Genomic DNA, 26,928 nt, shown 5'->3' with positions numbered 1-26,928 from the left:
TCCAATGAGTATAGTAGGCCCAACCTGCTCAACCTTTCTTCATAAGTCAACCCTTTCATCTCAGGAATTAACCGTGTGAATCGTCTCTGAACTGCTTCCAATGCAAGTATATCCTTCCTTAAATAAGAAGACCAAAACTGTACGCAGTACTCAAGGTGTGGTCTCACCAATACCCTGTACAGTTGTAGCAGGACTTCCCTGCTTTTATACTCCAACCCCCTTGAAATAAAGGCCAACATTCCATTTGCCTTTTTGATTACTTGCTGGACCTGCATGCTAACTTTTTGTGTTTCATGTACTAGGACCCCCAGGTCCCTCTGAGCATTTTGTAATCTCTCTCCATTTAATTAATAATTTGCTTTTTTATTTTTTATTTTTCCTGCCAAAGTGTATAACCTTGCACTTTCCCACATTATACTCCATCTGCCAAATGTTTGCCCACTCACTTAGCCTGTCTATATCCCTTTGCAGATTCTTTGAGTCCTCTGCACAACTTGCTTTCCCACCCATCTTTGTATCATCCGCAAACTTGGCTACATTACACTTGGTCCCTTTTGTGAGGACTTTGCATCTGTCGTCACAAAAGAGGACAAATTTAATGTCACAGTAGAGGAGGGAGTAGAGATATTGCACAGATATTGCACAGGATTAAAATAGATAGAAAAGAGGTGCAATTATTTCACAGAGACTTGTTAAGATCTGGAATGCACTGCCTGAAAGGTTGGTGCAATCAGATTCCAGAGGAACTTTCAAAAGGCAATTGGACATGTATTTGAAGAGGACCAATTTGCAGGGTCATGGGGAAAAAGCTGGCGTGTGCGACTAAATTGGAGAGCTCTTTCAAAGAGCCGGCACAGGCACCATGGTCCGAATGGCCTCCTGTGCTGTAAGATTCTATGATTTGCTCATTCACACCCTAATGACCTTCAGGCAGTTGCAGACCGTTGCAACAGCCCTGGGATCACTACAGCAGGTGGAGAGGGGTGTAATATTATCTTATATCTTAGTATTAAGAGGCTTACGAGTAGATATCGTTGAGTACTCTTTATTAGGTCTTGAGTCAGTGCCAGGTCGTGTAGTACTGCCGCATGGCCAAGATGGCTTCCTATTTATCCGACTGCCATCAAGCAGCTGTCTTTACTACAGCTACCGTCAAGCAGCTGTCTTTACTACAGCTACCGTTATCTGTACATCTTTCCCCCTCAACGATGACATTGTAGGAGTCTACGTACTCCTAACAAAATATACTGAACTCGGAGAGGCTCAACAGAAAAGGTTTAATTGTTGAGACCACATGTTGAACACAAAAATGGCGTCAGAGACTACACCAAGTCCGACTGTCTTTAATCAGTCCACAGCTTCGACTGCCCCTCCCCCGCTCTGGGCTTAACTATGTTGCAGATCAAGTTTCTTAAAGGTGTGATCCTTCTTAAAGGCATGACGCCTGATTTATAGTCTACGGACCGAAAAGCGGATTGTGTCCTTTCTGTGATCGGTACGCCACAACATAAACAGTAAACACCATAACATAACACATAGAACACATATTAACAACATCTAAAAACAGTCAGTATAACTACTATTAATTACTATTAACAACATGTAAAAACTGTCAGTGTAACTATACCTTGCAATAACTGCCGGTACATATAAACACTACCCACACCCAGAAGTCCATTAGCTGTTTACAGTCTTTCCCTTGTCTACAGGTTGAGTCTAACGACAGGCTTTCTGGTGCGCTGTGACCTGCGTAGCTGAGCGGGTATTTGCTGGGCCAACCCAGTTGTGTCCATTAAGTTCATGTCTGTACCACACGGATCCCTTGTCTCGTCACCCCTGTGTACTTCATCACTTTGTGGCATTGCCCTCGTCTCCTCGTCACTCTGTCGGATTTCCATCATCAGCTCATCCTCTCTGTCCTCCTGCGGCTGATAGGTCTCGGTGGTTTTCAGTAGGTGCCTCCTGTTTCTGCGATACACATTGCCATTTTCTGTCATGACACTGTATGACCTGGGGGCGACCTGTTGTAGAATGGTGGCTCTTTGATTCCATGACCCAGGCCCTTCAATGCGAACTACATCCTTCTCCTGTAGAGGCACTAATGCAGTGGCTGTGCAGTCATGGAGCGTTTTTTGTTTCCGCTGAAGTTTCCGGGCCTTGTCTGCCCATACCTCATCTCTGTGATCAGGTGTGACATGCCTGGGAAGTCGAGTACGGATTTTGCGACCCAGTAAGAGCTCAGCTGGAGACTTGCCACTTTCCAGCGGGGCCGCCCTGTACGACATCATGGCCAGATATGGGTCAGTGTTGCTGTGTGCTGCTTTCTTTAATAGTCTTTTCACAATCTGTACCCCCTTCTCCGCTTTTCCATTGGCTTGAGGGTAGAGCGGGCTGGAGGTTACATGCTTAAACTCATACTCTGTAGCAAATGACTGAAACTCATGACTGGCATAGGGAGCGCCATTATCAGAGACCAGAGTTAGAGGGATGCCCTGCCTGGAAAAGATTGACTTCAGGTGAGTTATCACAGCTCTTGACGTGGTGCTGGGTAGGAGAGCAATCTCAGGATAATTAGAGTAATAATCAATAACTAACAAATCGTCTTTTCCTTTGTAGTGAAAAATATCAGTTCCTACCTTTTCCCAAGGTTGTGATGGGAGCTCTGTGGTAATGAGGGGCTCTTTTGTTTGCTTGTAGTGATACTCCTGACATGTAGCACACTCGCTGATCATCTGGTCAATATCAGAGTTCATGTTTGGCCAGTAGAGTGCCTCACGTGCTCTCCTTTTTGACTTTTCCACACCCAGGTGCCCTTCATGTATCCTGTTAAGCATTTCTCATCGCATAGAGATGGGCACTACGATCCTGTCACACTTAAGCAGTAGTCCATTGACCACAGAAAGCTCAGACTGAATGTGATGATATTGTTTACATGACCCTTTCTTCCAACCCTCTTAAAGATTTCTCATCACTTTTCTCAGAACAGGGTCCTTTGATGTCTCTGTGGCTATCTTTGATTGTGAAGGGGTTCTAAGATTGTGAAGGGGTTGGATCGGGTGGATGCGGGGAGGATGTTCCTGATGATGGGTGAAACTAGAACTAGGGGGCATAGTCTTAGAATAAGGGGCTGCTCTTTCAAAACTGAGATGAGGAGGAACTACTTCACTCAGAGGGTGGTAGGTCCATGGAATATGCTGCCCCAAAAAGCTGTAGAAGCTACATCATTACATACATTTAAAACAGAAATAGACAGTTTCCTAGAAGTAAAGGGAATTAAGGGTTACGGGGAGCGGGCAGGAATTTGGACATGAGTCTAGGTTCGGATCGGACATGGCCCTGTGGGTAGCGGAGCGGGCCCAGGGGCCGTGTAGCCTGATCCTGCTCCTATTTCGTGTGTCTAATTCTGTTAGATTCAGGAGATGGTTCTGTGATAGTAGATTGGCGGTTAGGATCAGATCAGCCATGATCTTATTGAATGGCGGAGCAGGCTCGAGGGGCCGATTGGCCTACTCCTGCTCCTATTTCTTATGTTCTTATGTTGTTCCTGTGAGGCGGGCAATGCTGCATAGACCATATCCACATAAAGGTCCACATCCTCTTCTGTTTCACTGTTTTGTGTGGCATGAGGCGCAGCCCTGGATAGTGTATCTGCAATGAACATTTGTGTCCCTGGCACATATGTAAGCTCAAAATCATAACATTGTAGTCTCATCATTAGGCGCTGTATCCGTGATGACATGTCACACAGATTCTTTTTTGCGATCCCTAGCAGTGGCTTATGGTCAGTTTCTAGGATAACCTTGGGAAGTCCATAGATGTAGGTATGAAATTTTTCACACCCAAATGCCAAGCCCAGGCACTCCTTCTCTATTTGCGCATACCGACACTCTGTAGCCGTCATGGAGCGTGACGCATATGCCACTGGTCGCCATTCTCCTTCATCTTCCTGTAGAAGGACAGCCCCTAATCCATCCTTAGAGGCATCTGTGGACACTTTTGTCCTCTTTTCAGGGCAGAAGAACTTCAGTAGGGGTTCACTTGCTAGAATGTGTAGCAGCCCCTTCCATTCATTCTCATGTTCATGTCCCCATTGGAACTCTGTCTCTTGGTGCAGCAGTTTTCTCAAGTGAGCGGTTTTCACTGCCAGATTTGGAATGAATTTCCCTAGGTAATTAACCATGCCAAGGGCCCGCTGAACCCCTTTCTTGTCCTTTGGTTTTTCCATGTCATGTATGGCCTTTACCTTTGACTTGTCTGGCTGAATCCCTTCTGCAGAAATCTTGTCCCCGAGGAATGTGATTTCATTGACGCTGAACTGACATTTGTCTTTATTTAGTTTGAGTCCATACTGCCGTATCCTCTGAAGTGTTTTTTCCAGTCTGGTGTCGTGCTCTCCCTGAGTGGAGCCCCATACTACCAGATCATCCACGTACACCCGCACACCATCCAGGCCCTCGATGATTTGCTCCATTGCTCTGTGGAAGATTTCTGGGGCGGAGCTAATGCCGAAGGGCAGGCGCTGGTAGGAGTATCGACCAAACGGGGTGTTAAAGGTGCACAGCTTAGTACTCTCTTCATCAAGTTTCAGCTGCCAGAATCCATGCGAGGCGTCCATCTTGGAGAAGAATTTTGCTCCTGTCATTTCGCTGACTATTTCCTCTCTCTTTGGGATTTGATAGTGCTCTCTTTTTATATTAGCGTTAAGGTCCTTGGGATCCATGCAGACACGCAATTTATCAGTCTTTTTTGAATTGACGCAAACCATGGAATTTACCCAGTCAGTCAGTTCCTCAGTCTTCTTTATGACACCTGGTCCCTCCATGCGGTCTAGCTCTTTCCGCAGTTTCTCATGGAGGGCCACCGGAACTCTCCTGGGTGCGTGAATCACAGGTTGTGCATCATCTCTCAGTTTGATGGAGTATGTAAAGGGCAGTGCTCTGAAACCCTGAAATACATCTGCGTACTTGTGTGTTATAGCATCATGCTTTATATTTGTACTGTCTTGGGGGGCACTCTGCACACAGTTCAGTTCATTAATAGTATAGACTCGTTTTACCAAGCCCAAATCCACACATGCCTTATCCCCCAACAGTGACTCATGTCCTTCAGGCACTATAACAAACGTCAATGGGTGAATGCGATTTTTTACCTTAACATTCAGCCTACACGTTCCTTTTGTTTCAATACTTTGTCCATTGTACGCCTTCAAAGCCACTGTCTTGTTCAGTATTTTTGGTCTCACTTTGAGATTCCGTGCATCACTCCAGCTTATGAGGTTTGCCTTAGCACCTGTATCTAGCTTGAAGGGAACAATGGTGCCATTTACCAGCAAGGGGGCTATCCAATCTTCAGTCTTTAGTCCTACGGAATGTACTTCTTTTTCCATATCTTTACCCTGTTTTAAGTCATTTTGCACCATTCCAACATACAAAGTCTCCGATTCCGTGTCTTCAGTCTCAATAGCATGCACTGTCTTTTTACCTTTGGCTTTCTCTTCCCAAAAGCACATTTTAGCAAAGTGATTCCTGCCTTTACATTTTGCGCAGTTCTTCCCATAAGTCGGACACTGTGTTGCCACGCGTCTATTGCCGCACCGTCTGCAATCGTATGGCGTCATAGTCCTGAACTCTGTGCGCCCTCTTGTGTCCCTTCTGTGTACTACATCCACTGGTAGGTTGTCCAGTCCCAGTGCTCTCACGCCCATTGCTGTAGTTCTCCCATCGAATTTTTTCGTGTGCATAGCTGAGAGTTCACTAGCATGACATATTTTTACTGCAGCATCCAAAGTTAAGTCATTGTCCCTAAGCATTCTCTCCCTCACCTTCTTGTCAATTATTCCGAAAATGACCTGATCGCGCATCACCGATTCCTTCAAGTCTCCAAAGTTACATGTTTCTGCTTTTGTTTTCAAGTCCGTCAGAAAAACATCAAAGGATTCTCCTTGCTTTTGCATGCGGGAGCGAAAAACAAATCTCTCGAACGTTTCATTCTTTTTAGGTGTGCAGTATTTATCGAACAAATCTATCACTTTGTCCAGATCATTTTTGTCACCTTCAGCTGTGAACGTAAATGTATTTTACAGCTCGATTGCCTGCGAGCCAGCCACTGTTAGCAACAAAGCTACCTTACGTGTTCCAGAGCTAGTCGTGGCGTCGATCGCTGTGAGGTATAGAAGAAAGCGTTGTTTGAATTCGTGCCAATTTTCGTCCAGATTTCCTTCAAGTTGCAGGCTAGTCGGTGGTTTTATCCCTTCCATTGTTGTGGTATGCCCGTATCGTGCATTCTATAAATCCTGGTACCATGTAATGTTATCTTATATCTTAGTATTAAGAGGCTTACGAGTAGATATCGTTGAGTACTCTTTATTAGGTCTTGAGTCAGTGCCAGCTCGTGTAGTACTGCCGCATGGCCAAGATGGCTTCCTATTTATCCGACTGCCGTCAAGCAGCTGTCTTTACTACAGCTACCGTCAAGCAGCTGTCTTTACTACAGCTACAGTTATCTGTACAAGGGGGGGCTGGGCATTCACACCAGAATCCACATCCCTTCAACATCTACACTTCCATTTGCTGCAGTGTATGATGTTTGAAAGAGAGAGATAAAGAGAGCTACAGAGAAGAGAGAGAGGGGAGATAAAGGGAGAGACAGAGAGGGAGGGAGAAAAAGAGAGAGAGAGAAGAAAAAGAGAGAGAGAGACAGAGGCAGAGAGAAAGAGTGAGATAGAAAGAAAGAAGAAAGTGAGAGAGTTAGAGAATAAGAGAGAGATAGAGCGTGATAGAGAGCAGAAAGAGAGATAGAAAGAGAGTGTGAGAGAGAGAGAGAGGAGTGAAAGTGAGACAGAGAGAAATAATGTCACATCATGTATTCTTGGCATTTGTGTTCTGACTGAGCACCATCCACTGCCATCCTTCCCCCTGTCTTCTTTCCTCTCATTAAGTGACTCTGCTCTTCTGCTTCATTCTTCAGGTTTATGGTAACCTGCTCCAGACCACAGCGACCCCACGACTGTTGTTATCTGCTAGTCTGCTTCTACCAGCTTCTGCTCCTTCGCTGGAACTCTCCAATCAGCACTGGGCCGGCTCTGATCCATTCCTGTGACTTCCATCCTGCCCTAGATACTGTTGAGTGATCTCTGCTCTGTTGTTTGCTGCCTGTGGCCGCTGACTCCACTCACCCTTCAGAACTCCTTCATTACCCTTCACTGGACTGGGTGGGACTGGCTCCTCAAGCTCGCTCTAATGGGCCTGATCGTGTGAGCTCCTCACCTCCCTACAGCTGCTCCTCGGTCCAGCTCACTCATCTACACTGATCCATGAAGTTATCCTTCACTCTCTCCTGGACTGGATCTGCTGGTATACCAGATCATAAGAATATAAGAAATAGGAGCAGGAGTAGGCCATTTGGCCCCTCGAGCCTGCTCCGTCATTCAATAAGATCATGGCTGATCTTCTACCTCAACTCCACTTTCCCGCACTATCCCCATATCCCTTAATTCTCTTAGTTCCCCCAAATCTATCGATCTCAGCCTTAAATATACTCAATGACTGAGCCTCCACAGCCCTCTGGGGCAGAGAATTCCAAAGATTCACAACCCTCTGAGTGAAGAAATTTCTCCTCATCTCAGTCCTAAATGGCCGACCCAATATTCTGAGACTGTGACCCCTGGTTCTAGACTCTCCAGCCGGGGGAATCATTTTCCCAGCATTAACCCTGTCAAGCCCCGTAAGAATTTTATGTTTCAATTAGATCACCTTTCATTCTTCTAAACTTTAAGGAATATAGGCCTAGTCTACTCAATCTCTCCTCAAAGGACAATCTCCCCATCCCAGGAATCAGTCTAGTGAACCTTCGTTGCACTCCCTCTAAGGCAAGTATGTCTTTCCTTTGGTAGGGAGACCGGAACTGTACGCAGTACTCCAGGTGTGGTCTCACCAGGGCCCTATATAATTGCTGTAAGACTTCTTTACTCTTATACTCTAATCCCTTTGTAACAAAAGCTAACATACCATTTGCTTTCCTAATTTCTTGCTTTACCTGCATGCTAATTTTCTGTGATTCATGTACAAGGACACCCAGGTCCCTGAGAGTGCCAACATTTCCCAGTCTCTCGCCATTCAAAAAATATTCTGCTTTTTTGTTTTTCCCACCAAAGTGGATAACTTCACCCTTCCCCACATTGGATTCCATTTGCCATGTTCTTCCTCACTTAGTCAACCTGTCTAAATTTCTCTGCAGCCTCTTTGCGTCCTCCTCACAGTTTACTTTCCCACCTAACTTGGTATCATCAGCAAACTTGGATACGTTACACTCAGGCCCAAGCACTGATCCTTGCCGTACCCCACTAGTTACAGCCTGCCAAAACGAAAAAGCCTCGTTTATTCCTACTCTCTGTTTTCTGTCCATTAACCAATCCTCTATCCATGCTAATATATTACCCCCAATCCCATGAGTCCTAATTTTGTGTAATAACCTCTTGTATGACACCTTATCAAATGCTTTTTGAAAATCCAAATATACTGCATCCACTGGTTCCCCCTTAGCCATCCTACCAGTTACATCTTCAAAAAACTCTCAGATTTGTCAAACATGATTTCCCTTTCATAAAACCATGTTGACTCTGCCTATTCATATTATGATTTTCTAAGTGCCCCGTTACCACGTCCCTAATAATAGATTCTAGCATTTTACCTACTACTGATGTCACCTTTCCACCATCTACAAGGCACAAGTCAGGAGTGTGATGGAATACTCCCCACTTGCCTGGATGAGTGCAGCTCCAACAACACTCAAGAAGCTCGACACCATTCAGGACAAAGCAGCCCGCTTGATCGGCACCCCATCCAGCACCTTAAACATTCACTCCCTCCACCACCGGCGTACCGTGGCTGCAGCGTGTACCATCTACAAGATGCACTGCAGCAACTCGCCAAGGCTTCTTCGGCAGCACCTCCCAAACCTGCGACCTCTGCCACCTAGAAGGACAAGGGCAGCAGGCGCATGGGAACACCACCACCTCCAAGTTCCCCTCCAAGTCACACACCATCCTGACTTGGAAATATATCGCCGATCCTTCATCGTCGCTGGGTCAGAATCCTGGAACTCCCTCCCTAACAGCACTGTGGGAGCACCTTCACCACACGGACTGCAGCGGTTCAAGAAGGCAGCTCATCACCACCTTCTCAAGGATAATTAGGGATGGGCAATAAATGCTGGCCTTGCCAGTGACGCCCACATCCCATAAACGAATAAAAAAAAAGGTTAACTGGCCTATAGTACCCCGTTTTTTCTCCTCCTCCTTTCTTAAATAGCGGGGTTATGTTTGCTACCTTCCAATCCTTGGGGACTGTTCTAGAATCTAGGGAATTCTGGAAGATTAGTACCAGTGCATCCACTGTCTCTGCAGCTACCTCTTTTAAAACCCTAGGATGCAGGTCGTCAGGTCCAGGGGATTTGTCGCCACTTAGTCCCATTAATTTCTCCAGTAATATGGGGGTGAAATTGGGTGCCTTTCCACCTCCTGTTAGTACCCCCAGGGGGTGCTAACAGGGCACAAATTGCTTTGCGACCGGGCGTGGCGCTGACATCGACTCCCGACATATTCGCCGGGAGTTTTGCTGTGGCGCTATGGCGTTGTGCCCGATCACCTTCATGACATCATCGCCGTGCGCATCGCCCCGGTAGTGCCCCGGACCCGAAATTGACTTCCACCCCCTGCAGCAGCGCTGGTCAAAAACACCGAGAGCTGAAGGAGGCGTTCATCGGGCGGGCGCTTCGGGGGCGATGATTAAAGGCGAGGTGACCGAGGTAAGTGGAAAAATAACTTACCTTTCCTGTTCTAGTTTTTTTGGCGGGTTCCTGCCCGCAATCGATCAGCACTCTGCTTGAGTGCCGGGCTGATCGCGCGGGATCGCGGCTGCCTTGGTGGTCCAGGTAGGTACTTTTTATATTGCAGAACCTGCAACGATGACCCTTCCCTTTAAAGGAGGGAAGGAGCCTTGGAACACGACAGCTGCTGAAGTCGCCACCCCGCCTGCTGCCGATTGCGCTCCAAGAAGGCAAGGCTTGATTTAGCGCTTGATCCACTTCCTTCCTGGAGCGCAAAACTTTTTAAAGTTTGCGTCCCAAACGGGGCTTAATGAATTTCTCCCCCTTATGTCTTTACATATACTGATTTCTTTCAGTTCCTCATTCTCTCTAGACCCTTGGTTCCCCAAGGAACCCTAGAACCTTGATTCCTCAGGATCTGCTGGTATACTAAATCTGCTGGTATACCGGATCCACTGGTATACCGGATCCACTAGTATACCGGATCCACTGGTGTACAGGATCCACTGGTGTACCGGATCCACTGGTATACTGGATCCGCTGGTATACTGGATCCGCTAGTGTACCGGATCCGCTAGTGTACCGGATCCGCTGGTATACTGGATCCGCTGGTATACCGGATCTGCTGGTATACTGGATCCTCTGGTATACTGGATCCACTGGTATACTGGATCCTCTGGTGTACAGAATCCACTGGTATACCGGATCCGCTGGTATACTGGATCCACTGGTATACTGGATCCACTGGTATACCGGATCCGCTGGTGTACAGGATCCGCTGGTACACTGGATCCACTGGTATACTGGATCCGCTGGTACACTGGATCCACTGGTATACTGGATCCTCTGGTATACTGGATCTGCTGGTGTACAGGATCCACAGGTATACTGGATCCTCTGGTATACTGGATCCTCTGGTATACTGGATCTGCTGGTGTTCAGGATCCACGGGTATACTGGATCCACTGGTATACTGGATCCACTGGTATACCGGATCCACTGGTATACCGGATCCATGGGTGTAATGTATGTAATGTATATATACCTTAAGGGAGAGAACTACTTTTTACAGCTCCTGTATACTGTAGTACCGGCAGTGACCACACCTATATATAAACCCTGAGTAGTGATCTGTACAGTTAGTTCTAGAGTAACCCTCATTCAGTAAACACCTGTTGAATCGTTCCCTGCAGTCTGTTGTCTGATTATTGAAGGACACAACATTAAGATACACGGATCTAACAATGGGTATACTGGATCCGCTGGTGTACTGGATCCGCTGGTGTACTGGTTCTGCTGATATACCGGATCTGCTGGTATACTGGATCTGCTGGTGTACTGGAACCACTGGTATACTGGATTCCTGACTTGGAAATATATCGGCCGTTCCTTCATCGTCGCTGGGTCAAAATCCTGGAACTCCCTCCCTAACAGCACTGTGGGTGTACCTTCACCACACAGACTGCAGCGGTTCAAGAAGGCGGCTCATCACCACCTTCTCAAGGGGCAATTAGGGATGGGCAATAAATGCTGGCATTGCCAGCGATGCCCACATCCCGAGAATACATTTTAATAAAGATTGGAGCATATCTGGTGCACAACTGATCATCAGATCTGGCTGGACCACCTCAAGCTCTATCAGGCTTCATTCCCCTCCACCAAAGCGGCTCACTACACCAGGACCATTCTGGTGAGCAAAGATAACCCCGTCGTCTTTCCTCCACTACCAACCGTCCCCTTATACCTTTCTCCCCTGCCCCCTCCACCCTAACAAGAGCGAGGAGCTCATGAACTTCTATATCACCAGTCTGACTGCCATTCCTGATCAGCTACATTTCTTCAGCCTTGGCCACTGCCCTCGCTCGTGTCTGAGCCGTCATTCTTTCCCCCGTTACCTTGTAGAACATTCTGTCTCCAAAACGTAGCATCTCAGCGAAGGCGTTGAGCCAGCAATGGAGGAAGGAGAAGAAGAACAGCAGCAGCAGGAAGGTACCTGGAGCAGAGATCAGATCCGTTACCAGCCTGTCCAACATTTCTGATCCCTGAAATGAAATTCAAAAAAAATGCAAATCCACTAACGTTGCCCCTCCCCCAAATAGCCTCCTCTCCTGAAGGCGCTGACTGCTGACTTTGGTACAGTGCCGTGGCTCCTATACCTCACTCAGTGCCCAGTCTTCATGCCGCAGTCGGCTATTCAACCACATGGGGCATTGCGACAGAGTCGGATCCTGTCCTCGGTACTGAGGGACGGCCGCACTGTCGGAGGGGCAGTACTGAGGGAGTGCTGCACTGCCGGAGGGTCAGTACTGAGGGAACGCCGCACTGTCGGAGGGGCTGTACTGAGGGACGGCCGCACTGTCGGAGGGGCAGTACTGAGGGAGTGCTGCACTGCCGGAGGGTCAGTACTGAGGGAACGCCGCACTGTCGGAGGGGCTGTACTGAGGGAGAGCCGCACTGTCGGAGGGTTCGTGCTGAGTGAGTGCTGCACTGTTGGAGGGGCAGTACTCAGGGAATGCTGCACTGTCGGAGGGGCAGTCCTGAGGGAGAGTTGCACTGTCGGAGGGGCATTACTGAGGGAGTGCCACACTGTCGGAGGGGCAGTACTGAGGGAGAGTTGCATTGTCGGAGGGTCAGTACTGAGGGAGCGCTGCACTGTCAGAGGGGCAGTACTGAGGGAGCGCTGCACTGTCAGAGAGTCAGTGCTGAGTGAGTGTTGCACTGTCGGAGGGGTAGTGCTGAGGGAGTGCTGCACTGTCGGAGGGGGAAGTACTGAGAGAGCGCTGCACTGTCGGAGGGGCAGTACTGAGGGAGCGCTGCACTGTCAGAGGGTCAGTACTGAGGGAGCGCCACACTGTCGGAAGGGCAGTACCAAGGGAGCGCTGCACTGTCGGAGGGGCTGTACCAAGGGAGCGCTGCACTGTCGGAGGGGCAGTACCAAGGGAGCGCTGCACTGTCGGAGGGGCAGTACCAAGGGAGCGCTGCACTGTCGGAGGGGCAGTACTAAGGGAGCACTGCACTGTCATTCATTCCCGGGATGTGGACGTCTCCATCAATGCCAGCATTTATTGCCCGACCCTAACTGGCCTCGAGAAGGTGGTGGTGAGCCGCCTTCTTGAATACAACTGAGTGTTTTGCTAGGCCATTTCAGGGGGCAGTTAAAAGTCAACCACATTGCTGTGGGTCTGGAGTCACATATAGGCCAGACCGGGTAAGGACGGCAGATTTCCTTCCCTAAAGGACATTAGTGAACCAGATGGGTTTTTGTTACACAATCCGGTAGTTATTTGGTCACCATTACTGATACTAGCTTTTTATGCCAGATTTATTTAATTAACTGAATTTAAATTCCCAGCTGCCATGATGGGATTTGAACTCTTCCCGCTGGATCATTAAGTTAGCTTATTCAACAACATCCGGTGTAACTGCCCCTGCCCAGGAGCTTGGGCACTGAGCCTGTCTAAGTTAGTGGGGTATGGGGGAGCTCTCTCAATTGAAATAACCCAGGCAGGTGCCCACACCACTAGAGGCATCTCCAGTGCCCGCCTGCCCCATGAAGCCACAAACTGGCAAAATGTGCCGCTTCAGGGGCACGTACTGGGGGGCCCCCCTCCCAGAAACATTAACAAACAGTGGCCATTGTTTGGAGATCCAAGCCATGTCCCAGGCCTGAACCCTAAAGTGGGCCTCACCTCTGCAACGGACAAGCTGATACGCTGGTCTGCCGCCAGGTTGTGGGTGCAAGAACTCTTGACTAGGAGGCCCCACCCTGAGCCATGCCCCCTCCTCCCCCACATGGCCAAGCCGACACTCCGAGGGAAGGATAGGACCCAATGGGAGAGTGCTGAAAGGGCTGTTGATTTTCAACCCTATTTATGTATTCTTCTCTTCCCCCCTCCCCAAAACCTTGTTCCCGTGTCATTCACATGATTATAAAAAATATGCTTTCTCCTCCTTACTCCCCACAATGGATTTATAGGTCTTGGAAGGTTTTACCAATGTCAAGTTTCAAATGATAAGTGGCCATTCACTACAGTCCAGGCCTAGCTGATCGACTGTGGCAATAATGCTGGAGTTCAGCTTCAAACCATCCCCCTCCTTTTACTGAGCTTCTTCATAAGTTCATGTCGACACCAGGCCCTCGCTGTACCGGAACAGACCCGACCCTTCCCACTGCCCGTACCTGGTAACGTTGCGTTGAATATCGATAGGACAAGCATCTTGGTGCTGAAGGGCTGTTTGCTCATGTTGGTGAACACTGGGATACAGAGCCTCACTAAGATGAAGTAACAATAGAAGAGGCAGCCGATGGTCTGTGAGTGAAGAACACAAAGAGCACAGTCTTACAGATCAGGATCTTACAGGCAGACTGTGAGCTTAGTTACAGCAAGTACCCCCAGCAGACTGGCATTCCTCTTACTGCAGCTGTTCCCCTTACCTACAACAACAACAACTTGCATTTATATAGCGCCTTTAACTCAGTAAAACGTCCCAAGGCACTTCACAGGAGCGTTATCAAACAAAATTTGACACAGAGCCACATAAGGAGATATTGGACAGGTGACTGTACCTTGGTCAAAGAGGTAGGTTTTAAGAAGCCTCTTAAAGGAAGGTAGAGAAGTGGGGAGGTTTAGGGAGGGAATTCCAGAGCTTAGGGCCCAAGCAGCTGAAGGCACGGCCACCGATGGTGGAGCGATTATAATCAAGGATGCTCAAGAGGGCAGAATTGGAGTGGAGATATCTCAAAGGGTTGTAGGGCTGGAGGAGGTTACAGAGATAGGGAGGGACGAGGTTATGGAGGGATTCGAAAACAAGGATGAGAATTTTAAAATCAAGGCGTTGCTTAACCAGGAACCAGTGTAGGTCAGCAAGCACAGCGGTGATGGGTGAACGGGACTTGGTGCGAGTTAGGACACAGGCAGCCGAGTTTTGGATAACCTTAAGTTTATGTAGGGTGGAATGTGGGAGGCCAGCCAGGAGTGCGTTGGAATAGTCCTCCGAGGGCCAATAGTTGTGTGCAATTCAGCCTCTTTCCCCTCACACATACAATGAACTGATTCTCCTACCACCGACTCCTTCATTTAATTCAATCTTCACAGCCCTTTCTTGCTCCTCTGGTCAGTGCTCACACAGTTAAGTCACCTGGGTTAGCTGACCTCCTGTTCTCCTTCCATTTGTTAAGCCTATCCCAACTGGAAGTCTATGCCCTGGAGTTCGGGCCATTACTCTGCAATCAATCAATCACCCGGCAATCAATCATTCTGCAATCAATCACCCTGCAATCAATCACCATGCAATCACTCAATCGCTCTGCAATCAATCATTCACTCTGCAATCAATCAATCACCCTGCAATCAATCACTCTGCAATCAATCACCCTGCAAACAATCATTCTGCAATCACCCTGCAATGAATCACTCTGCAATCAATCACCCAGCAATCAATCAATCACTCTGCAATCAATCAATCATCTGACAATCAATCACCCTGCAATCAATCAATCACTCTGCAGTCAATCAATCACTCTGCAATCAATCACCCTGAAATCACTCAATCACTCTGCAATCAATCATTCACTCTGCAATCAATCAATCACCATGCAATCAATCACTCTGCAATCAATCACTCTGCAATCAATCAATCACTCTGCAATCAATCACCCTGCAATCAATCAATCACTCTGTAATCAACCAATCATCCTGCAATCAATCACTCTGCAATCAATCATTCTGCAATCAATCAATCACCCTGCAATCAATCACTCTGCAATCAATCACACTGCAATCGACCAATCACTCTGCAATCAATCAATCATCCTGCAATCAATCAATCACTCTGCAATCAATCCTCCTGCAATCAATCAATCACCCTGCAATCAAGAACACTGCAATCAATCAATCACACTGCAATCAATCACTCTGCAATCAATCAATCACCATGCAATTAATCACGCTGCAATCAATCAATCACTCCGCAATCAATCAATCACTCTGCAATCAAGAACTCTGCAATCAATCAATCACACTGCAATCAATCAATCACCATGCAATCAATCACTCTGCAATCAATCACCCTGCAATCAATCACTCTGCAATCAATCAATCGCTTTGCAATCAATCACTATGCAGTCAGTCAGTCTGCAATCAATCACCCTGCAATCACTCTGCAATCAATCATTCACTCTGCAATCAATCAATCACCCTGCAAACAATCATTCTGCAATCACCCTGCAATGAATCACTCTGCAATCAATCACCAAGCAATCAATCACTCTGCAATCAATCAATCATCTGACAATCAATCACACTGCAATCAATCACACTGCAATCAATCAATCACTCTGCAGTCAATCAATCACTCTGCAATCAATCACTCTGCAATCAATCAATCTGCAATCAATCAATCACTCTGCAATCAATCACCCTGCAATCAATCAATCACTCTGTAACCAACCAATCATCCTGCAATCAATCACTCTGCAATCAATCATTCTGCAATCAGTCAATCACCCTGCAATCAATCACTCTGCAATCAATCACACTGCAATCGACCAATCACTCTGCAATCAATCACCCTGCAATCAATCAATCACTCTGCAATCAATCCTTCTGCAATCAATCAATCACCCTGCAATCAAGAACTCTGCAATCAATCAATCACTCTGCAATCAATCATTCACCATGCAATTATTCACGCTGCAATCAATCAATCACTCCGCAATCAATCAATCACTCTGCAATGAAGAACTCTGCAATCAATCAACACACTGCAATCAATCAATCACCATGCAATCAATCACTCTGCAATCAATCACTCCGCAATCAATCACTCTGCAATCAATCAATCACTCTGCAATCAATCACTATGCAGTCAATCAGTCACTCTGCAATCAATCACCCTGCAATCACTCAATCACTCTGCAATCAATCATTCACTCTGCAATCAATCAATCACCCTGCAAACAATCATTCTGCAATCACTCTGCAATCAATCACCAAGCAATCAATCACTCTGCAATCAATCAATCATCTGACAATCAATCACTCTGCAATCAATCACCCTGCAATCGTCAATCAATCACTCTGCAGTCAATCGCCCTGCAATCACTCAATCACTCTGCAATCAATCTTTCACTCTGCAATCAATCAATCACCCTGCAATCAATCACTCTGCAATCAATCACCCTGCAATCAATCACCATGCAATCACTCAATCACTCTGCAATCAATCATTCACTCTGCAATCAATCAATCACCCGGCAATCAATCACTCTGCAATCAATCACCCTGCAAACAATCATTCTGCAATCACCCTGCAATGAATCACTCTGCAATCAATCACCCAGCAATCAATCAATCACTCTGCAATCAATCAATCATCCGACAATCAATCACTCTGCAATCAATCACCCTGCAATCAATCACTCTGCAGTCAATCAATCACTCTGCAATCAATCACCCTGCAATCACTCAATCACTCTGCAATCAATCATTCACTCTGCAATCAATCAATCACCCTGCAATCAATCACTCTGCAATCAATCACTCTGCAATCAATCAATCATTCTGCAATCAATCACCCTGCAATCAATCAACCACTCTGCAATCAACCAATCATCCTGCAATCAAGAACTCTGCAATCAATCAATCACACTGCAATCAATCACCCTGCAATCAAACAATCACCATGCAATTAATCACACTGCAATCAATCAATCACTCCGCAATCAATCAATCACTCTGCAATCAAGAACTCTGCAATCAATCAATCACCCTGCAATCAATCACTCTGCAATCAATCACTCTGCAATCCATCAATCACTCTGCAATAATCAATCACTCTGCAACCAATCAATCCCTCTGCAATCAATCAATCACACTGCAATCAATCACTCTGCAATCAATCAATCACTCTGCAATCAATCACTCTGCAATCAATCAATCACCCTACAATCAATCACTCTGCAATCAATCACTCTGCAATCAATCACCCTGCAATCAATCACGCTGCAATCAATCACTCTGCAATCAATCAGCCACCCTGCAATCAATCACTCTGCAATCAATCAACCTGCAATCAATCACTCCGCAATCAATCGCTCCTCAATCAATCACCCTGCAATCAATCACCCTGCAATCAATCACTCTGCAATCACTCAATCACACTGCAATCAATCACTCTGCAATCAATCATTCACCATGCAATTATTCACGCTGCAATCAATCAATCACTCCGCAATCAATCAATCACTCTGCAATGAAGAACTCTGCAATCAATCAACACACTGCAATCAATCAACCACCAAGCAATCAATCACTCTGCAATCAATCAATCATCTGACAATCAATCACTCTGCAATCAATCAATCACTCTGCAATCAATCACTATGCAGTCAATCAGTCACTCTGCAATCAATCACCCTGCAATCACTCAATCACTCTGCAATCAATCATTCACTCTGCAATCAATCAATCACCCTGCAAACAATCATTCTGCAATCACTCTGCAATCAATCACCAAGCAATCAATCACTCTGCAATCAATCAATCATCTGACAATCAATCACTCTGCAATCAATCACCCTGCAATCGTCAATCAATCACTCTGCAGTCAATCGCCCTGCAATCACTCAATCACTCTGCAATCAATCTTTCACTCTGCAATCAATCAATCACCCTGCAATCAATCACTCTGCAATCAATCACCCTGCAATCAATCACCATGCAATCACTCAATCACTCTGCAATCAATCATTCACTCTGCAATCAATCAATCACCCGGCAATCAATCACTCTGCAATCAATCACCCTGCAAACAATCATTCTGCAATCACCCTGCAATGAATCACTCTGCAATCAATCACCCAGCAATCAATCAATCACTCTGCAATCAATCAATCATCCGACAATCAATCACTCTGCAATCAATCACCCTGCAATCAATCACTCTGCAGTCAATCAATCACTCTGCAATCAATCACCCTGCAATCACTCAATCACTCTGCAATCAATCAATCACTCTGCAATCAATCACTCACCCTGCAATCAATCACTCTGCAATCAATCAACCATTCTGCAAACAATCAAGCACCCTGCAATCAATCACTCTGCAATCAATCACTCGGCAATCAATCACCGTGTCATCAATCAATCACCCTGCAGTCACTCAATCACACTGCAATCACTCAATCACTCTGCAATCAATTATTCACTCTGCAATCAATCAATCACCCTGCAATCAATCACTCTGCAATCAATCAATCACTCTGCAATCAATCACCCTGCAATCAATCAATCACCCTGCAATCAATCATTCTGCAATCAATCACTCTGCAATCAATCAATCACTCTGCAATCAATCACCCTGCAATCAATCACTCTGCAATCAATCATTCTGCAATCAATCAATCGCCCTGCAATCAATCACCCTGCAATCAATCACTCTGCAATCAATCAATCACTCTGCAATCAATCACTCTGCAATCAATCACTCATCCTACAATCAATCTCTCTACAATCAATCACCTGCAATCAATCACTCTGCAATCAATCATTCTGCAATCAATCACTCTGCAATCAATCACTCTGCAATCAATCAATCACTCTGCAATCAATCACCCTGCAATCAATCACCCTGCAATCAATCATTCTGCAATCAATCACTCTGCAATCAATCAATCACTCTGCAATCTACCAATCACTCTGCAATCAATCAATCACCCTGCAATCAATCAATCACTCTGCAATCAATCACCCTGCAATCAATCAATCACTCTGCAATCAATCACCCTGCAATCAATCAATCACTCTGCAGTCAATCATTCTGCAATCAATCAATCACCCTGCAATCAAGAACTCTGCAATCAATCAATCACACTGCAATCAATCACTCTGCAATCAATCAATCACCATGCAATGAATCACACTGCAATCAATCAATCACTCCGCAATCAATCAATCACTCTGCAATCAAGAACTCTGCAATCAATCACTCTGCAATCAATCGCCCTGCAATCAATCACTCTGCAATAATCAATCACCCTGCAACCAATCAATCACCCTGCAATCACTCAATCACTCTGCAATCAATCATTCACTCTGCAATCAATCAATGACTCTGCATTCAATCACACTGCAATGACTCAATCACTCTGCAATCAATCATTCACTCTGCAATCAAGAAATCACCCTGCAATCAATCTCTCTGCAATCAATCACTCTGCAATCAATCAATCACCATGCAATCAATCACCCTGCAATCAATCACCCTGCAATCAATCACTCTGCAATCAATCATTCTGCAATCAATCGCTCTGCAATCAATCACTCTGCAATCACTCAATCACTCTGCAATCAAGACATCACCCTGCAATCAATCTCTCTACAATCAATCACAGTGCAATCAATCATTCTGCAATCAATCACTCGGCAATCAATCACCGTGTCATCAATCAATCACCCTGCAGTCACTCAATCACACTGCAATCACTCAATCACTCTGCAATCAATTATTCACTCTGCAATCAATCAATCACCCTGCAATCAATCACTCTGCAATCAATCAATCACTCTGCAATCAATCACCCTGCAATCAATCAATCACCCTGCAATCAATCATTCTGCAATCAATCACTCTGCAATCAATCAATCACTCTGCAATCAATCACCCTGCAATCAATCACTCTGCAATCAATCATTCTGCAATCAATCAATCGCCCTGCAATCAATCACCCTGCAATCAATCACTCTGCAATCAATCAATCACTCTGCAATCAATCACTCTGCAATCAATCACTCATCCTACAATCAATCTCTCTACAATCAATCACCTGCAATCAATCACTCTGCAATCAATCATTCTGCAATCAATCACTCTGCAATCAATCACTCTGCAATCAATCAATCACTCTGCAATCAATCACCCTGCAATCAATCACCCTGCAATCAATCATTCTGCAATCAATCACTCTGCAATCAATCAATCACTCTGCAATCTACCAATCACTCTGCAATCAATCAATCACCCTGCAATCAATCAATCACTCTGCAATCAATCACCCTGCAATCAATCAATCACTCTGCAATCAATCACCCTGCAATCAATCAATCACTCTGCAGTCAATCATTCTGCAATCAATCAATCACCCTGCAATCAAGAACTCTGCAATCAATCAATCACACTGCAATCAATCACTCTGCAATCAATCAATCACCATGCAATGAATCACACTGCAATCAATCAATCACTCCGCAATCAATCAATCACTCTGCAATCAAGAACTCTGCAATCAATCACTCTGCAATTAATCAATCGCCCTGCAATCAATCACTCTGCAATAATCAATCACCCTGCAACCAATCAATCACCCTGCAATCACTCAATCACTCTGCAATCAATCATTCACTCTGCAATCAATCAATCACTCTGCATTCAATCACACTGCAATGACTCAATCACTCTGCAATCAATCATTCACTCTGCAATCAAGAAATCACCCTGCAATCAATCTCTCTGCAATCCAATCAACCTGCAATCAATCAATCACCCTGCAATCAATCAATCACTCTGCAATCAACCAATCACTCTGCAATCAATCAATTACCCTGCAATCAATCACTCTGCAATCAATCACTCTGCAATCAATCAATCACCATGCAATCAATCACCCTGCAATCAATCACCCTGCAATCAATCACTCTGCAATCAATCATTCTGCAATCAATCACTCTGCAATCACGCAATCACTCTGCATTCAATCAATCACTCTGCAATCAATCACACTGCAACCACTCAATCACTCTGCAATCAATCATTCACTCTGCAATCAAGACATCACCCTGCAATCAATCTCTCTACAATCAATCACAGTGCAATCAATCATTCTGCAATCACCCTGCAACCAATCACTCTGCAATCAATCAACCTGCAATCAATCAATCACCCTGCAATCAATCAATCACTCTGCAATCAACCAATCATCCTGCAATCAATCACTCTGCAATCAACCAATCACTCTGCAATCAATCAATCAATCTACAATCACTCACTCTGCAATCAATCAATCTGCAATCAATCAATCACCCTGCAATCAATCAATCACTCTGCAATCAACCAATCATCCTGCAATCAATCACTCTGCAATCATCCAATCATTCTGCAATCAATCAATCACCCTGCAATCAATCACTCTGCAATCAATCAATCTGCAATCAATCAATCACCCTGCAATCAATCACCCTGCAATCAATCACTCTGCAATCAATCAATCTGCAATCAATCAATCACCCTGCAATCAAACACCCTGCAATCAATCACCCTGCAATCAATCACTCTGCAATCAATCACTCTGCAATCTACCAATCACTCTGCAATCAATTAATCATCCTGCAATCAATCAATCACTCTACAATCAATCACCCTGCAATCAATCAATCACTCTGCAATCAATCACCCTGCAATCAATCATTCTGCAATCAATCACTCTGCAATCAATCAATCACTCTGCAATCAATCACCCTGCAATCAATCACTCTGCAATCAATCATTCTGCAATCAATCAATCGCCCTGCAATCAATCACCCTGCAATCAATCACTCTGCAATCAATCAATCACTCTGCAATCAATCACTCTGCAATCAATCACTCATCCTACAATCAATCTCTCTACAATCAATCACCTGCAATCAATCACTCTGCAATCAATCATTCTGCAATCAATCACTCTGCAATCAATCACTCTGCAATCAATCAATCACTCTGCAATCAATCACCCTGCAATCAATCACCCTGCAATCAATCATTCTGCAATCAATCACTCTGCAATCAATCAATCACTCTGCAATCTACCAATCACTCTGCAATCAATCAATCACCCTGCAATCAATCAATCACTCTGCAATCAATCACCCTGCAATCAATCAATCACTCTGCAATCAATCACCCTGCAATCAATCAATCACACTGCAGTCAATCATTCTGCAATCAATCAATCACCCTGCAATCAAGAACTCTGCAATCAATCAATCACACTGCAATCAATCACTCTGCAATCAATCAATCACCATGCAATGAATCACACTGCAATCAATCAATCACTCCGCAATCAATCACTCTGCAATCAAGAACTCTGCAATCAATCACTCTGCAATTAATCAATCGCCCTGCAATCAATCACTCTGCAATAATCAATCACCCTGCAACCAATCAATCACCCTGCAATCACTCAATCACTCTGCAATCAATCATTCACTCTGCAATCAATCAATCACTCTGCATTCAATCACACTGCAATGACTCAATCACTCTGCAATCAATCATTCACTCTGCAATCAAGAAATCACCCTGCAATCAATCTCTCTGCAATCCAATCAACCTGCAATCAATCAATCACCCTGCAATCAATCAATCACTCTGCAATCAACCAATCACTCTGCAATCAATCAATTACCCTGCAATCAATCACTCTGCAATCAATCACTCTGCAATCAATCAATCACCATGCAATCAATCACCCTGCAATCAATCACCCTGCAATCAATCACTCTGCAATCAATCATTCTGCAATCAATCACTCTGCAATCACGCAATCACTCTGCATTCAATCAATCACTCTGCAATCAATCACACTGCAACCACTCAATCACTCTGCAATCAATCATTCACTCTGCAATCAAGACATCACCCTGCAATCAATCTCTCTACAATCAATCACAGTGCAATCAATCATTCTGCAATCACCCTGCAACCAATCACTCTGCAATCAATCAACCTGCAATCAATCAATCACCCTGCAATCAATCAATCACTCTGCAATCAACCAATCATCCTGCAATCAATCACTCTGCAATCAACCAATCACTCTGCAATCAATCAATCAATCTACAATCACTCACCCTGCAATCAATCACTCTGCAATCAATCAACCATTCTGCAAACAATCAAGCACCCTGCAATCAATCACTCTGCAATCAATCACTCGGCAATCAATCACCGTGTCATCAATCAATCACCCTGCAATCACTCAATCACACTGCAATCACTCAGTCACTCTGCAATCAATTATTCACTCTGCAATCAATCAATCACCCTGCAATCAATCACTCTGCAATCAATCACCCTGCAATCAATCACCATGCAATCACTCAATCACTCTGCAATCAATCATCACTCTGCAATCAATCAATCACCCTGCAATCAATCACTCTGCAATCAACCAATCACTCTGCAATCAATCACCCTGCAATCAATCAATCAATCTGTAATCAGCCAATCATCCTGCAATCAATCACACTGCAATCAATCATTCTGCAATCAATCAATCACCCTGCAATTAATCACTCTGCAATCAATCACACTGCAATCGACCAATCACTCTGATTGATTGCAGGGTGATTGATTGATTGCAGAGTGATTGGTCGATTGCAGTGTGATTGATTGCAGAGTGATTGATTGATTGCAGGGTGATTGATTGATTGCAATCACTCTGCAAGCAATCCTTCTGCAATCAATCAATCACCCTGCAATCAAGAACTCTGCAATCAATCAATCACACTGCAATCAATCACTCTGCAATCAATCAATCACCATGCAATTAATCACGCTGCAATCAATCAATCACTCCACAATCAATCAATCACTCTGCAATCAAGAACTCTGCAATCAATCAATCACACTGCAATCAATCAATCATCATGCAATCAATCACTCTGCAATCAATCACACTGCAATCAATCACTCTGCAATCAATCAATCACTCTGCAATCAATCACTATGCAGTCAATCAGTCACTCTGCAATCAATCACCCTGCAATCACTCAATCACTCTGCAATCAATCATTCACTCTGCAATCAATCAATCACCCTGCAAACAATCATTCTGCAATCACCCTGCAATCAATCACTCTGCAATCAATCAATCATCTCACAATCAATCACTCTGCAATCAATCACCCTGCAATCAATCAATCACTCTGCAATCAATCAATCACTCTGCAGTCAATCACCCTGCAATCACTCAATCACTCTGCAATCAATCTTTCACCCTGCAATCAATCAATCACCCTGCAATCAATCACTCTGCAATCAATCACCCTGCAATCAATCACCATGCAATCACTCAATCACTCTGCAATCAATCATTCACTCTGCAATCAATCAATCACTCTGCAATCTACCAATCACTCTGCAATCAATCAATCACCCTGCAATCAATCAATCACTCTGCAATCAATCACCCTGCAATCAATCAATCACTCTGCAATCAATCACCCTGCAATCAATCAATCACTCTGCAGTCAATCATTCTGCAATCAATCAATCACCCTGCAATCAAGAACTCTGCAATCAATCAATCACACTGCAATCAATCACTCTGCAATCAATCAATCACCATGCAATGAATCACACTGCAATCAATCAATCACTCCGCAATCAATCAATCACTCTGCAATCAAGAACTCTGCAATCAATCACTCTGCAATCAATCGCCCTGCAATCAATCACTCTGCAATAATCAATCACCCTGCAACCAATCAATCACCCTGCAATCACTCAATCACTCTGCAATCAATCATTCACTCTGCAATCAATCAATGACTCTGCATTCAATCACACTGCAATGACTCAATCACTCTGCAATCAATCATTCACTCTGCAATCAAGAAATCACCCTGCAATCAATCTCTCTGCAATCAATCACTCTGCAATCAATCAATCACCATGCAATCAATCACCCTGCAATCAATCACCCTGCAATCAATCACTCTGCAATCAATCATTCTGCAATCAATCGCTCTGCAATCAATCACTCTGCAATCACTCAATCACTCTGCAATCAAGACATCACCCTGCAATCAATCTCTCTACAATCAATCACAGTGCAATCAATCATTCTGCAATCAATCACTCGGCAATCAATCACCGTGTCATCAATCAATCACCCTGCAGTCACTCAATCACACTGCAATCACTCAATCACTCTGCAATCAATTATTCACTCTGCAATCAATCAATCACCCTGCAATCAATCACTCTGCAATCAATCAATCACTCTGCAATCAATCACCCTGCAATCAATCAATCACCCTGCAATCAATCATTCTGCAATCAATCACTCTGCAATCAATCAATCACTCTGCAATCAATCACCCTGCAATCAATCACTCTGCAATCAATCATTCTGCAATCAATCAATCGCCCTGCAATCAATCACCCTGCAATCAATCACTCTGCAATCAATCAATCACTCTGCAATCAATCACTCTGCAATCAATCACTCATCCTACAATCAATCTCTCTACAATCAATCACCTGCAATCAATCACTCTGCAATCAATCATTCTGCAATCAATCACTCTGCAATCAATCACTCTGCAATCAATCAATCACTCTGCAATCAATCACCCTGCAATCAATCACCCTGCAATCAATCATTCTGCAATCAATCACTCTGCAATCAATCAATCACTCTGCAATCTACCAATCACTCTGCAATCAATCAATCACCCTGCAATCAATCAATCACTCTGCAATCAATCACCCTGCAATCAATCAATCACTCTGCAATCAATCACCCTGCAATCAATCAATCACTCTGCAGTCAATCATTCTGCAATCAATCAATCACCCTGCAATCAAGAACTCTGCAATCAATCAATCACACTGCAATCAATCACTCTGCAATCAATCAATCACCATGCAATGAATCACACTGCAATCAATCAATCACTCCGCAATCAATCAATCACTCTGCAATCAAGAACTCTGCAATCAATCACTCTGCAATTAATCAATCGCCCTGCAATCAATCACTCTGCAATAATCAATCACCCTGCAACCAATCAATCACCCTGCAATCACTCAATCACTCTGCAATCAATCATTCACTCTGCAATCAATCAATCACTCTGCATTCAATCACACTGCAATGACTCAATCACTCTGCAATCAATCATTCACTCTGCAATCAAGAAATCACCCTGCAATCAATCTCTCTGCAATCCAATCAACCTGCAATCAATCAATCACCCTGCAATCAATCAATCACTCTGCAATCAACCAATCACTCTGCAATCAATCAATTACCCTGCAATCAATCACTCTGCAATC

At 44.8% G+C, this 26,928-nt stretch overlaps 1 protein-coding gene across 2 annotated transcripts in view; it reads right to left on the bottom strand.

Moving 5' to 3' along the window:
- Window positions 1–26,928, bottom strand: part of LOC147096967 (sterol O-acyltransferase 2-like) — a 243,951-nt gene that overhangs the window by 29,704 nt on the left and 187,319 nt on the right. For both annotated transcript variants that reach the window (XM_085972667.1, XM_085972665.1), the window contains 2 exons: window positions 14,006–14,135; window positions 11,721–11,818 (listed from right to left, as the gene is read on the bottom strand). In XM_085972667.1, coding sequence (XP_085828793.1) covers window positions 11,721–11,818; window positions 14,006–14,135 — 228 coding nt within the window. The remainder of the gene's footprint in view (window positions 1–11,720; window positions 11,819–14,005; window positions 14,136–26,928) is intronic.

The sequence above is a fragment of the Somniosus microcephalus genome, chromosome 33 (assembly GCF_052327205.1).
Source record: "Somniosus microcephalus isolate GS21.2 chromosome 33, FLI_Smic_1.0, whole genome shotgun sequence".
In the NCBI taxonomy this organism is placed as follows: domain Eukaryota; kingdom Metazoa; phylum Chordata; class Chondrichthyes; order Squaliformes; family Somniosidae; genus Somniosus; species Somniosus microcephalus.
Note: the sequence above shows the minus strand (reverse complement) of the source record. Positions and strands in the feature narration are given on the sequence as shown.